A 15,134-nucleotide genomic window follows, 5' to 3' on the forward strand; every position below is an offset into this window, starting at 1 on the left:
ACAGAGCCAATGTTTAAAACCAGTCAAGAAGCCCGAAGATATAAGAAACTCATGTTTTAAATGACAGGGAACTCTGAAAGGCTGTTAGCTTACAGGTTGTAGAATGTAGCATAATTTAATGTCCTTGTACTTAATACCTGCCAGTGTCATTTCTGATTATAAAATGCAACTTCTCACCTGACTGCATATTACAGAAAGAACACCAACTTAATATAAAGGAAATTGAGTTTTCCCACCCTATCTGACTACCTTCTAACCCAAGTATCTATCAAGACAGAGGAAATAACTAACATCCGAACCTTCGATGTGTTTTATCTGTATTTCTTTGTTAACCTTACAGTTAAGATCAAGCAGCTGTTTCATGTTTTCTGAATAACAAATATTCCTGCCTCAAATTGCCAAGTGAAACATGTTTCTCCTCCAATCTATAGGATTTATTAAATTTTAGGTATAGGTTTTATGAAATGTTTACTTCGAATTATTTGTCTATCATGATATGCTATCCTCATGCTTTCCACCATAAAATGTGTAAGTTATTATAAACTCAGCATCTAAAAGTAAGGGACAGGTGATACAAAAGATTACCAAGTGCATTCCACCAATTCCATTCCATTTACTTATTTTAATTTTTTTCCTGCAGGTCATAGAGCTGAATATATGACTACAAGGTAGGAAAATATTTTATCGTAACTCTGTGTCTCACTCTTTTTTTTTCCCCTTAACAACAAGCAACCGTTCAGTGCTGCAAGAATGAATGAATTTTGTTAATGAACATGGAAGATCGTTTTGACTCTCGACAAACCATAGTAACATGAAATGTTTGGGGTTCTCACAAAACCAGATTTGCTCTGGCAGATCTGAGGGTTTCCCAGTGTAATTGTGAAGCTCTTTAACGAGTAGACTGCTTAAGAAAGATTTAAATCGAATGGGCTTGGTTTATCTAATCAAAAACACTTTCAGTTTCTAGAAATAGTCTGATTTGATCATTTAATTAATAAGCAACGTTATGTGCATATCTACTGTGTTAGCAAATAGAAAGCATGATCAGTTACTTTCTGTTCCTACTTTTCCTTATGTCATATAAAACTTAGAACTATACCAAATACTCAGGATTTTAGCTTCTTACCCCTTTGGGTTCACTTTAAAGATTTAACTTTTAATATTACAGCATACTGCACTTTTTTCTTTCTTTTTTTTTTCTTCATTCATAAAGGGATTTTGAAGCTATCGCTGAGAAGGAAAAGCTTTTTGGAAGCAGATTCTGATTTGGGTTGGGGAAAGGTTGCAACTTTTATTTTTCTGTGCCAGCATTTGTGTAATAGCCAGAAATTATTCTAATTGACATAGCTAGACATTGCACTCTTGAAGCTGAGTTCTCTTTGAGGTGAGAGGCATTTAGAACACTGGGGTGTGTGTGTGGGGGGGGGGTGTTTTGCAGTAATTGGCAAGCTGATTTTCAAGGCTCTATAATGTTCCTGCTGGGCAATTTATTAAAAAGGAAGCCCTCTTCTTGGTGAACCAACTAGAAGGATACAGCTAGTGACTTGTCTGCACCTCACGGAAATACTGAGGTTTTTTTCCTTCCCCGTGTCAGTGACAAAGAGGAGTATTACTTCTGCGTAGTAATAGGCAGTTTATGGAGCTTTTTTCATATATATGATCCCTGTGCTACCAACTGTTCTACTTTTGTCTCTATATTATATAACGTAAAGCACTTCGAAAAAGATCTCTTTTTAAAAGAAAGGAATGCAAATACATGAATTTGCAATGAGAACTGTCACTGCCAAACAGAGTAGATACGCACATCGACCTGACTTGTACTTCCTCTCATCCACACGGGCGTCCTACACAGGAGCCGGATTACCTGCAAGTCGTTGGGGGCCGGCAAACCAGAGCGCGCCATACCATTCCAGGGTTGGCTGGCGCGGCCCTGATTCTGTTCACCGGATGAGTGCACAGGAAAGCCGGTGCCGTCAGGGGCCTGAGAAGCCGCCTCTGCCACTGAAAGGACTTTGATAAGCGCTCCGGCACTTTGTTTTCCTGTCAGGTTTCTCTCCCAGGGGTATTGTCGTCACACTCGCCTCATACTTTAGAATCGCCAGGAGAGGCAACTTGCAGGCCTCTGGTAGACAACTCCAGAGACAGGTCTTCACGTGCCCCAACCAGGAGCTACACTGCTTCTCTCGGTCATGCAGGGACAATGATCTAGCTCTGCTAAGGGACTTTGGCTCCAGCCGCAAGATTTGCTTGACTGAGTCGGTGACAGAAGGAGATGAGTCTGTGTCCTTATCCCCTTAGCTTCGTCAGCGGCTCCAGATCTCACCAAGTGTGCAGCACTGCTGGACCTTGTAATAACCATGTTTTCTGGTTTCTCTATTGAATGCTTTGATGTCTTGGGGCCTTGCTGACCTTGGAGGGACTACTACCCCCAAGGTTAGCCAATTCATTGAAATAGGTCATGCTCACAAGTATGCCTTTTGTGTGCAGACCAACCAGTCCAGACGCATACTGTCAACTGCATCCTTTATCGGGCTTTCACATTCAAGGTCACTCTCCCCCTTCCCTGATCACCACACTTTGTGGTGTGGTGTACCAGACAACTGGGAATAGTCCCTATTCCCCAGAGCCCCCCAGACTTACTCAACCTAGCCAGTCCTAAACCTGCTTACCCTCCCTCGCACATTCCTTCCCATGGAAACCACAGCATTGCCCGAACGCCCTCTGCCTCCCCATCTACTCTGGTGCTTCCCCATGTACCCCTCCCCCGTGGAGTAGCCTGCCCCCTCCTCTTGGGCAGTGTGGGTAACAAACTGTCTTTTCAATGGCCTTTGCTTCTGATCTGGTGGCCTCACCATCCCTGAATAAAAATAAAGTCTACATTTTAAAACACTTGTAAAATAATGAGGGACACCTGCATGTGCATTAGGTTGGGTATTGATGCTTGGTTTCGGCTCAGGTCGTGATCTCAGGGTGGTGAGATCCAGCCCAGCGTTGGGTTCTGTGCTGAGTGTAGAGTCTGCTTGAGGCTCTCTTTCCCTCTCCCTCTGACCCTCCCCTCCACCCCCTAAAATAAATTATTTTTAAAAATCTTTAAAAAATACTTATAATGAAAAGAGTGGATGAAATCAATCACATAAGGTTAAAAAACTCCTTGGTGGGTAGTTGTTTTGGTTTTTATGCCTACCAGATCCTTTCCCCTGTGAATAGCCTAGAATTCAGTATATAAAAGAGATTTCGGGAATTTCACCAGTGGCAGGACGTGATAGACTGCCTGGTAGAAGTTTCCATATTCACTTCTAGACTCTTGCAAAAACTCCTCTTAACCTCTCAAGCACATGGGGCTTCAGGTGCTGTTCACTATACACCCATTAATCCTTTGAGCCCACCTGCTGGTTGAGTCTTAGAATTTGGCTATGGAAGGCTGTCACCTTTGCTCCCCTACCTCTCTTGATAGCTAAAGAATGTGGTAATATCTTATGAATCTAGTCAGGCTTCCTCATATTCTTAGGATTTTGTTTCTAATCTGGCCTTTCTGAATGCCAGTGAACTAAAAAGGTAATTCTTCCTAGACAGTTTGCAGCATAATGAAGGGCTTTACCTAATTTCCAAGTGTGATGATGTATGCCTTCATATAAGCCTTCCAATGAAGAAGGAGTTAAAATTGGAATGTCTGGAGAACAGTGCTGGGACTCTTCTTCCAGTGTACCATTCAGCACAGGTGGAGAAGCTGAGTCAGGTACTTCTGGCCCTCTGCTCTAGAGGAAGAGGACAGAAGAGGCCCCCTCTCTCCATGACAGAGCAAGATGATGCAGGGTCTGAATGGAGTACGTGGGGCACCGGATGTGTGTATGTTAGAGAGACTGGCTCAGCCACCAAAGCAGACTGGAGATGGAGAGTCCAGAGCAGAATAAAGGGTGTATCCTAATGCTCTACAAATATTTAAGTGATGAGATAGTTTGTTACAAAGAAATAGTCATTCATATGAGCCTGTATCTACCCCCTCCCTGAGAAAACATTGAAACCAAACTCATTTTTCACTTCACATTAATACTTACTTTTTTGCATAAAATAAAACCCCATTAATATCTGAGGGATACTGAACAGATGTGACGTTACTTGCATTGACGAATTATGTTGTAACTAAAAATATTATAATTTCTCATATTGGGATTTATCAAGAGCCCTGATTTTTATGACTCACTTTGTCTTCCATGTGACTCATAAGCCAGTCGGGTTTGTAACACTTGGCCAGATAGCTCACAGTTCCATTTTTAAACAAACTAGCAAACAAATGTCATATACAATATACAAGAGAAGGGTAGTCTGAATGAAGTTTGTATCGCTTTTGATCACATAAGTAAAAGTAAATAAATGGGAAAAGGGAAGGACTCTTTTCCCCCCATGGGTGGGGGTGGAGAGGGCACACGAGAAATCCTGTTTTGTGATTTTGATGTGACCTATGGGTATTTCATTTATTGTTTGATTTCTGCCATGCTCAGTAATTATATTCCCTTCCCTTAGGCCTCCAAATGTTCCCCCTAAGCCCCAGAAACACAGGAAGTCCAGACCCCGCTCACAGTATAATGCTAAGTTGTTTAATGGGGATTTGGAAACATTCGTCAAGGTACTGGCACCAGCCATCTGGGTGGCTGATCTCCACGCTTCTTACTATAATGGTCTCAGCCTCTCATAAAAGGAGGCAGGTCATTATGTCCAAGTCTGTCCTGGGGCTCTTTGCTTTCCCAGAAAATCAATATAATATTTCCTGAAGTCAGAGAGGAAAGAATATTTGGTTTGAGTGCCTTCAGAAGAGGAAATAAATGTGGGTATTATGCTGGCAAAAGAGAAAGCCCTCTTTCTTTCTTTAAAAAAAAAAAAAAAAAGCCATAATTTGTGCAAAGAGGAAAAGAGCTACCTGATAAAATATTTTGTTTTTACTCGTGCAAATTAGGTGGCACAAAATATATTTTTAAAGTATATTGTTAGGGTAGCTCTGAAGCACAGCAAGAGTTTCGATTTCCCGTGACTTGAGGAATTCATTATATTGGATAAATTGTAAGACCCTGCAGTCTGTATCTTGTATCTCTGCTGTGTTTACTCTGTCTTCTTTTTCATCCTGTATTTCTGATAATGCTTCTAGCCGAGGACGAAGGAACTCACACGCGAGACATCAGGTACAGTGCTACAGGGAGGCGAGGGCGCAGCCTCTTTTGCTCTTGGTATCGTTTTCAAATCATAATCGTGCTTGGCTTTAATTACATTTTTAAGGTCTTTGAAAGAAAAATGTTTGCAGTTGGAAATTAGGTTTAAAAATAGGCTTTACTATTTATGGCTTTCTACCTATTTACTATAGAAAGGAGTTATAGAAATCAAACGCTGACTTAAGAGGAATTGTCTCTTCTAGTAAAAGTGGATAAACGCTTAGTTTTTACATTACATATTTGACAATTGTACCAAATTTGAGTCAAGGGCTTTTGTTAAGGCAAGTCAGTGTTAAATACCCAATGCACATTAATGCTGGATTATGGACCCTCAGAAAAATTATACAAAAAAGAGAAGAGCTTTCTCTTTCATGGCTAACATTTTATGTCATGGACTCCAGTGTTTCTGAAGACTAAATTTATGTAGGAAATCACATCATTAGTAACCTCCCTTAATAGTATGTTATAGATGTCTTAGTTTCTTTAAAGGCAGATCTTCTATCGAGTATGTGCTCTAATGGTTAAAAAATGTGTGTATGCGGGGAGCCTGCTTCTCCCTCTGACCCTCTCCCCTCTCATGCTGTTTCTCTGTCTCTCTCTCTTTCTCTCAAATAAATAAATAAAATCTTTAAAAAAAAAAAAAGAAAAAATGTGTGTATGTGCGTGTGGCATGTACACACGGACAGACACATACATACATACATGCATACATACAGAGAGAGATTGAGAACCTCTGGCAGCCTTAAAAACAAGCCCTACCTTGGCATTAAGTGAAAAGCCACTGGACAACCTAAATCGCAATCACAAACCCACTGCCATAAGCCTCCAAAGAGCCTTGTTGGCTCTAATTTAATATAAAATTATTGTCAAATTTGATTAGCTAGCTTCCCAGCCCAAGGCTTATAAGCAGGGGCAAATTAGCTGGAGGGAAGGGAAGATAAAGATAAGATGAAAGGACTGAGATATGCAGCTGATGGTCTGGCAGAGAAGGAATAGAGAAAAGCTCAAAGAAACAAGGGTATGATTCCATTATATTTGATAACACAGTACAAGAATGACTGCCTAAGATGATAGGACAGCTCATATTATATTTTTAAAAGATTTTTCATTAAGAACAATTAATGGAAACCAAATTTAGGTATTAAAGAAGGCGTAAACCAGTTATCATGGGAAATTCACTTAGGTGAGCTCTTCCATATCCCAGATGGCATATTAAAGAATCTTTGGTCGTAGAAGCAAAACAGTGGATACAGAGATCTCTGCCCTTCTGGGAAGTGCTCCATCCCTTGAGGTCCCCACAATATCACTGTGAGAAAGCAAGAGCAAACCATTTTTCCTTTTTCCCATGGGGAAACTGAGGCACAAAAGGACCCCCCCCCCTTTTTGTTTGTTATTTGTTTGTTTGAATGGTGGGTGGAGCACAGCCCATTGTTTCACTTCTTGTAAACTATTTTCTGCCAAAGCATCTGGCATCCATGAAATTAAATTAAAACACACACACTTATTACTTTTTGACCACAAAATTCATTGTATCTGAATAAAATACTGATGGTAAGCAAAAGATTAGCGATTATCTGAGTAAATGTAAAGACGAAAATGTTTTTGGAATAATGTGAAAACTTAAGACATTTTTATTTAGAACCTTCTTAGTGCAAACATTTTTCTTTTAATAACATTTTACTCTTTCTTTTTGTTTTAATACTAAGTTTGGCAGAGGTGCAAACTAATATTCTCCTTTTATCACTTTACATTTAAATATTTGTTGCTCTTTTAGATTACAGTGTTAAGTGAATCCGTCATATAAGGGTTACTTCCCCTAAAACAGACTTGTATCTTAAAGAAAAATCCCCTCACATGTTCAGTAAGTGTTGATGTAATTACATCGCTATTCCTGAGCCAACTAGTCCACACTAAAGAGTTTTTATTCTTAAAGGACCTTCTCTAAGAAATTAATAAAGTATACATCCCTAAAACAAATTAACTAATTAGAGAAACTTAATACAGTCTCGAGAAGTGACTGAAGCATTAACTGGTTTACACACTGATAAAACTATTCCTCAAGAAGTGTATTAGCCATTCTAGGAATAGTAAAGAGTTTAAATGGCTCAGCTGCATTATTCCCAATCCTTCCCCTGTTACTTAATTGGAAAGGTTAGTAGATTCTGAATTGTTCTCATATATTATGACAACCAAATTCTTGTGTTTCAGAATAAAATTCCTCATGAATTAGTACCTGATGTCTGTTAATCATTTTGAACCTCCATGTTTCCTATAAAGATCTAATTCCTGAAAGAGCAGTCTTTCAAAGTACATGAAAAATAACTCCATAGTCAGTAACCTTCTTTAACTACATGGAGTGCATGGCATTGATACATATTTAACTGTGACCTTAGCAGCTCCTTCATCTCATCTGTCATCCTATACATGTTTTAAAACATTTCCAGAATTCACATTTGTTCAGTAGAGTGCACTGACTCTATGATAAGATGTGGGGAAAGAGGCCAAAAAACTCTCCCTTCCTCAGAAAACAAGATCTAATGGGATGTGCATTTGTGCCATTTTTTCATAATCCTTAAAACATGTAAAAATAACAATGAAAAATCTATAAGGATGAGTAAGTTCTGATGCAAACCAAATAAATATATAACACATTATAATCATGTAGAAGGCAATCCTCCTATCATGTACCTGGAAGCATGTAAGCTTTTTTATAACTGTTGTCATCCAGATGGTGTACTCTCAGGATGTCACAGAGAGGGTCCGGGGGTGTCTAAAACGCTGTGTGTAGTGACTGGTATGGCCAGTCAGTTCTAAGGTGCTATGGTTAGAATACATGGAGTTCTTTTTAGGTCCATTAGATTAATTACTTGTATAAATAACCCTTAGAAAAATGAGTGATTCATGTATTCATTTTGATACATGAGCCTAAATATAAGTAAAACAGATGAATTAGCTTTGACATCTCTAGGCACAACAGAGGAAATTGAAACAGGATTGCATTAAATGTATTTAATGTGGTTTGCTCCAGAACTGAAATATACCTTTGGTTAAATATAATCTTATTTTTGGCCTTAGTGGAATATTTTAGAGGGGGGAGTATTTGGAAATGATCATCTAAAAGAGTAAAAAGCACTCTTTAATTAGGGTTAAACTGTGAACTTTGTTATTATGTGTGATTTATGCCTCTCTTTTGTGGTTAACTGGTTTCCATCTCTTTACCCAGGACTCAGGACAGATTATCCCTCTCATTGTGGAAAGCTGTATTCGGTTCATCAATCTCTATGGTAAACCATAAACTATGGAATTCTTATTTTGTTTTTTGGTTTTGTTTTTTTTTAAAGATTTATTTATTTATTTATTCATTTAAGAAATCTCTACACCCAACGTGGGGCTTGAACTCACAACCCTGAGATCAAGAGTCACATGCTCCACCAACTGAACCAGCCAGGTGCCCCTGAAATCTTACTTAAAAAAAATAATCACTAGGAGTATTTCAGTAAATGTGTCTTCTCAATTAACATTTGATTATTAGGGAAAGGGGGACCTAGCAGTTGTGTTGGGGTTTTTCATCCTCTTCATCTTCTATTCTCTTTAGGTCTTCAACATCAGGGGATTTTCAGAGTGTCTGGTTCCCAGGTGGAAGTCAATGATATTAAAAATTCATTTGAGAGAGGTAATTGCATGTCTGTACCCATAAGCAAACCACGTTAAAAAGCCATCAGCTGCTCTAGAGTGAAGTGGCATACTCATTCTGTAGATCTTCAAAAGCTTTCTCTTTGCATTCACTTCATTTTAGATGTTGAGGTAACAATCTGTTTAGAATAGCTGAGAAATGAAGCCAAAATCGAAAGGCTTTGTTATCAAGTATAGAAAGGCATATGAGCTTTGTATTCTGGTTTAGGACTGGCATTGATCATTCTCAGCATGTGTGTCAAAAGTGGCATGAGAACCCATGAGAAGGTTCTGGAAGAGTGGCAGGATAGCCCTGAGCCTACCTAGTAGGTGTTGGGAGTGACTCATCCCAACTGCATGTCGGGAATGCTTTCCTTCCTCTTTTAACCATCCCCAGACTCCTTCCCTGTGACCTTAGTTGGGCCTTACTCTTGTTCATCATTGGCTGTCAAATAAATCCTACTGAACTGTTACTTTGCACATTGTAATTAGCAAAACCATACACTTTAGTGTTAGGCAGACCCAGAATCAAATCACTCTTCCAGTTACTCATCATTTGATTTCAGTCAAGTTACTCATCTCCTATTTTGGCCTCAGTTTCATCATTTGCAGAATTCCAGGATCAGGGTAAGGATTAGGTATAATCAGTGAAAATGCATAACTCTGTGTAGGGGTGGTTCTTAGTTATTAATTCACCTCAGTTATAATGATTTCTATCATGTCTACTGTTGGATACATCTAACTTGGAAGTCAAGCCAAACATACAGAGTGAGGGGCATCATGGCATGGAGACAGGGCAACCTTCTCTCATTCTCTGTCCCTTTTCCCTTGGCAGGGAGCCCTTGAGAGTTTGAAAGCTTGGTGGAAGAGGTAAACTTGGAGCCAGATGGTTTTTCCTGTTCTAAGTTCTCTGACTGATAGGATGTGTAGAGCAGAGCAGCCTCCCCTCAGCAGCGAAGTGGTCCAAGTCTCTTACAGGAACCATATTCAGCATAAGTTGAAATGTATAAAGCATCAGTTTCCTGTGCCAGTCACCACAGGCAAAATGCTTTATTATTTTTCATTAGAAATTCCCCTAGTATTTGTTACTGGTTTGTGATCTCTTTGGGTGAGGCTTTCTCTTGGTGGGCAAAATATATATATATATATATTTTTTGGTGAATTTGTGTTCAGTGATTTGCCAGAGAAAGCGGAGAAAAAGGAATCACAGGTCCCTGAGAGTAAGCTGCTGGAGAGGCCAAAAAAAAAAGTTAAAATGTATGATCTTTGTGAACTTTAGAACAGACCTGTGAATTAAAAATGGAGTTTGATTTAAGGCTGCATATTATGTTGAGTTTCTTAAGGACTTTATCTCAATTTAATTCTCGGGGAGGGGGTTGGACAGTCATGTCAATTATGTACATTTTAAAACTGCTTACCATAAAGAAGAATATAATTTCATATTTGTGATATATTTTTTAAGTTTTTATTTTTTATACAAACCCCTTGGTACTATTAAGGGCACATTTTCACATTCCTCTGTCTGATTTCCAAATCCCTCACTGCTGAATGCAGCTTTCAGATGCACCATGAACGCCACTGTACCACTTGAGGAAGCATTTATTTAATTGTAGGTATTCATAAGTAGGTGCACCCTAGAATAGTTCTGATATTGTGTCTATATTGTATCTTCTTCCCAGTAGGATAAAAAACACAGAATGTAGTATTTGAATTCATGTCAAGCTAAGATTAGATTTTAACTAAGTCCCCACAATATTTTATTTTAAGATTTGGGTAACTTGTAAGGGATTATTTCGTAGCATAAGATTTTTAAAAAGTTTTATTTTGTTTGGCCAACTATTTTTAGGTTAATCATGGGTTGGGGTATCTAAACCAATTATTTTAATTTTAGTACTATATAATCTTTCATAAAGTGTAATTAAAAGATACACGTATATAAAGAAACGTGTGAGTATAGAAACATATTTTTGTTCAGAGAAAAAAAAAGAAGCACTGTGCATGTAACTAATAATTTTTTTTTTTTTGTAGGTGAAAACCCTTTGGCTGATGACCAGAGTAACCATGATATTAACTCAGTTGCTGGCGTTCTGAAGCTCTATTTCCGTGGGCTGGAAAACCCCCTCTTTCCTAAGGAAAGATTTAATGATCTGATTTCTTGTATCAGTAAGTGGATTTTTTTTTTTTTTTTTAGTCTTTTCCCACCAGAATTGTTTCACTAACCAATTTCCTGGAAAAGGCAGTGACCCCTCTCCACATATCCTCCCCCTAACTATTACCCCATTACCACCAAATTTTTGAGACCATTTGTTTTCTTTCTGGATCCAACATGAGTCATCCTCCCAGCTCTGGCCTCGCCCTCTGCTGAGTGGGTTTTGCTCCTGAACATCACAAGCTCCAGAGAGCCCAAGAGCTTCCCACTTAGTGGCTGGAATAAAGCAGCAAGCCAACCAGCTAAGGGGGAAGAGGGAGTTGTAAGCATGGAACATAACTTCCTTTTGGCTTTTGGTTCTTGGTTTTCTCCACCAATCTTAGGAGTGGAGTAATTTTCCCATCTTTGACTATGACTTCAGAGCTAAGGTAAAATGAGATCAGTGATCATTAGTACAGTGCAGGGACACCAGGTGGTAATTATCTGTCAGTGGGCATCCCCAGCAAATAGGCAGAGTTGCTGTGGGACTGTGTAGGACATATCATGAAACCGATAATCATCAGCAGATAAACCATTGCTGTTTTATTCAGGGAGGCTTTTGACACTACAGGAAAGAAGGTGAAAGTCATAATACCAGGAATTAGGTATTAACCACATTGAGTTCCATACACCTGAAAATGCAGTGCCTTTTTAAGAAGCCCCAGTTCCCAGGCAAGAGTCTAGAGCTGACTCAGATCGCACAGCAGGGAGAACAAGAATAAGGATCAAGCTTGCCCCTAATGAAGAAACCTTCTCACCCCGCTTCCCCAACCAATTCACCCACCCAACCCTCAAGTCCTACCGACCTCAGAAAATCTCCCAGCTCATGCCTCCTTGCCCATTGCCATCACCAGCGCCTCAGCTTCTCACTGGGGCTGTTGTTAACAGTCTCCTAGGTGGAGTCAGTGCCTACTTCTAGGTGCTACCATCTCTTCCCACCACCCCCATCCTCCACGTCAGTCCATCCTTCACACCGCAGCTAGATCCGACAGGGCAGATTTGGTTATTTCACTCCCACCGCCCCCCTTTTAAAACCTACTGCAATATTTCCCACCTGAACACAGACTCCTGGGTATGACCAATTCATAGAATCGAATTCTTCTTCTATTGGATCTCTTCCTGCTTCTGTGCACACTTCTGTCCTGCCACCCTTCCCCTGTTTACTTTATATATATCAACAGTAGCAAACAGCAAGCATGCCAGGCCAACGCCCACCCCCGTGCCTTTGCCCACGCTGTTTGATCTGCTGTCCCTGATAGCTATTTGACATCTGCTGTGAAGGTTTTGCTGACCTAGCACTCCTCCCAGCATGCCATCCCCCCCACCACCCCTAGCGGAATTAGTCACTCTCTCCTCTACTAACATTCCGCTCTGTACGGAGGTCTATAATTTTTAACACCCCACATTGTAATTTTCAGCCCCTTCTTTTCCCTCTGCTGAAGAGAGAATTCAGGGAAGAGGTTAAGAATGCAGGCTTTGAACTCAAATAGCCTAAGTCCAAATTGCTCACCAGCTATGTGGCCTTAGGCAAGTTTCTTAACCTCTCTGCATGTGAGTTTCATCAACTATAAAAAAAAGGGAGAATAGCAGACCATATATATCACAGGGCTGTGAGAATTAAATGAGTTAATACCTGTAAAGTGCTAAGAAGAGTGCCTGGCAAAGAGTATGTTCAATGAAATGCCTACAGGTAACTCCACAGGCCTGTGAGGTCTTAATAGGTTATTCAGTTTTGTAGCCCTAATCCTTGGCATAGTTAATTCCTGGTACATTAGTAAGTACAGAATTCATAGTTGTTAAAGGTCACCAAAATTTCACCAGAATTCTTTTGTTGGCATTCATGCCTAAAATCCTGGCTGTCGTTGGATATGAGTTCCCCAGTCATAATTCCCTCCGCCCCACCCCATACAGCCTGATGTCTTGTGTGGGATTCAGAAGTGTGCCGGTGTGTCCATTCCAAGGCCCTTACATAGCCTGAGTCATCACAGCAGGCCTGTGACCCAGCTGGAAAGAACTGAAAAGGAGGTGTCATGTTTCTGGAATTCTCCTTTGGGCTTGTCCAGAGATTTTCCTTACATCCTAGCCAGAAAGCTTAAATCTGGAAAAATAATACACACTCTACAATGCTTAGTGGTTTTCTAGGTACATACATCATATCAACATTTATGTTTATGTGTACCAGTAGGATAAAGCACATAGGACTAACTTGTCAGTTAGTAGTGTAGAATCACTTCATATTTTCACTGAATGAACACTATTATTCCATTGTGGTTATTAAAATCTGAACCATCGAGTCAGAAAGATCAAGATTTAAATTCTAGCTTTACCACTTAATAGCTTTGTCACCTTGGGCAGAGATTAATAATCTTACTGAATATCTGTTGCTTTATCTATTTCATAAAGTCTGTGGGAAGAATTTGAGATAACTCATATAAAGTATTTAGCATCATGCCTGGCACATAGTAAACCTCAATAAATGTTGCTGGCTATCGTCATTACAACTGTTACAACTACTCCCGGTATAATCTGAGGTCATATATGCCAACACCTGGTTAGCCACTTACCAGTCTGTTCTTTGACCTAATTACCTGACATGCATTTTTTTTTTTTAAAAGATTTTATTTATTTATTCATGAGAGACAGAGAGAGAGAGAGAGAGGCAGAGGGAGAAGCAGGCTCCCAAGGAGCAGAGAGCCCAATGCGGGACTCGATCCCAGGATCCTGGGATCATGACCTGAGCCGAAGGCAGACGCTTAACCATCTGAGCCACCCAGGCGCCCCTACCTGACATGCATTTAGAAATGATGCTAGTATAACCCAGAAGTTATGGTGCTTCCAGCACTTTTCCCAGCACATGGAATGTTTCATAACAATCAAAGTCAATCTGTCTCACAATGGAAGGGTCAGGCTTAGTGAAATATGAAGACCGTAGGGGAAAAAATGGAAAATCTACAGAAATATCTTTCTTTTCAGTGCCTTACGTGAAATGCTACCAGGGCAATTGAAGAAGTTGCAAAGACACCCCCTCTGTATTAAAACAGTGGATTAATAATCCTTGGGTTAATTTTTATGAAAATAGTCTCTATCGGCAACGAATGCCCTCCAAGACCTACATCTCAAAGAAGCAAGAGTCCTGGGGTTTAAGGCTGCTAAGGACGCTAGTCAGTAGAGATTTAACCATGCTAGTAATTTAAGTAGTATTGTCAATGTTTTTGTTAGTGCTGTAGTTACAAAGTTGCATAGGTGTTGAGCTGTCTGTCCCAACCCTACTTTTCCCCCATAAGTCCTGTTATTTGTAGTGCATTTTGCAGAATAGGATGTTTTTCAAGAACGCATAATGAATGATGCTGTATATTACGACCCCTTTTCTTCCAACATCTAATCTCTTAAAAAGGAGGGGATTTCTAGCTATTATTGATTTATCTCTAGGCAGGCATTTTTCTCATGCCAGTGTGACCCTGATGTACCATATTTTTTCTGGATTTTCATTAAATTATTTGAGAATGTTATGTCATTCATCCTTCTGTCTTCTCATCAATATTACAATTTTTGATAATTTGAACCATTGATTAATTGCCTACCATATGCAAAACTTTCTAGGGATTCAGAGACTTGATTTTTACATTCAAAAGGTTTAAAAAATAGTAAGAGCGAAAATATTTACAAATATGCAATCTAAGTTAGTATGTAATAGAAGCACAAAGATTTAGAAACTCTAGAGGAGAGAGAGAGATCTCATGCAGGTTGATTGTTTTTATCCATGTCATCTCTTAGCATTGCCATAATTGGATTGATTATCCCTATTAAGATAATTTCATGTGATATTTACTTTGTATAGAAAAATCTTCCCTTTTCATCTTTTTTAAGAGTTTACATAGGTCTCTGGGGCCCCTGGGTGGCTTAGTCGGTTAAGGTTAAGGCGTGTCCAACTCTTGATTTCAGCTCAGGGCATGATCTCAGGTCGTGGGATCAAGCCCTGCCATGGGCTCTGCGAGGAGTCTGCTTCTCCCCCTCTCTCTAAAATTAATAAATAAATCTTAAAAAAAAAAAGTTTACGTAGGTCTCTGGTTACC

General features: G+C 39.6%; 1 protein-coding gene across 4 annotated transcripts in view; it reads left to right on the plus strand.

The window, feature by feature from the left end:
* The window catches only part of SRGAP1 (SLIT-ROBO Rho GTPase activating protein 1), a 179,038-nt gene that overhangs the window by 128,918 nt on the left and 34,986 nt on the right, over positions 1-15,134 (plus strand). Inside the window, exons 11-15 of one of the 4 annotated variants that reach the window (XM_031026587.2) lie at positions 641-668; positions 5,141-5,174; positions 8,425-8,485; positions 8,797-8,874; positions 10,902-11,036. In XM_031026587.2, coding sequence (XP_030882447.1) covers positions 641-668; positions 5,141-5,174; positions 8,425-8,485; positions 8,797-8,874; positions 10,902-11,036 — 336 coding nt within the window. The other 3 variants (XM_006731932.3, XM_081821991.1, XM_081821990.1) reach the window with 3 other exon arrangements.

This window comes from Leptonychotes weddellii, chromosome 5 (assembly GCF_054177405.1).
Source record: "Leptonychotes weddellii isolate Sample4059 chromosome 5, ASM5417740v2, whole genome shotgun sequence".
Classification (NCBI taxonomy): Eukaryota; Metazoa; Chordata; class Mammalia; order Carnivora; family Phocidae; genus Leptonychotes; species Leptonychotes weddellii.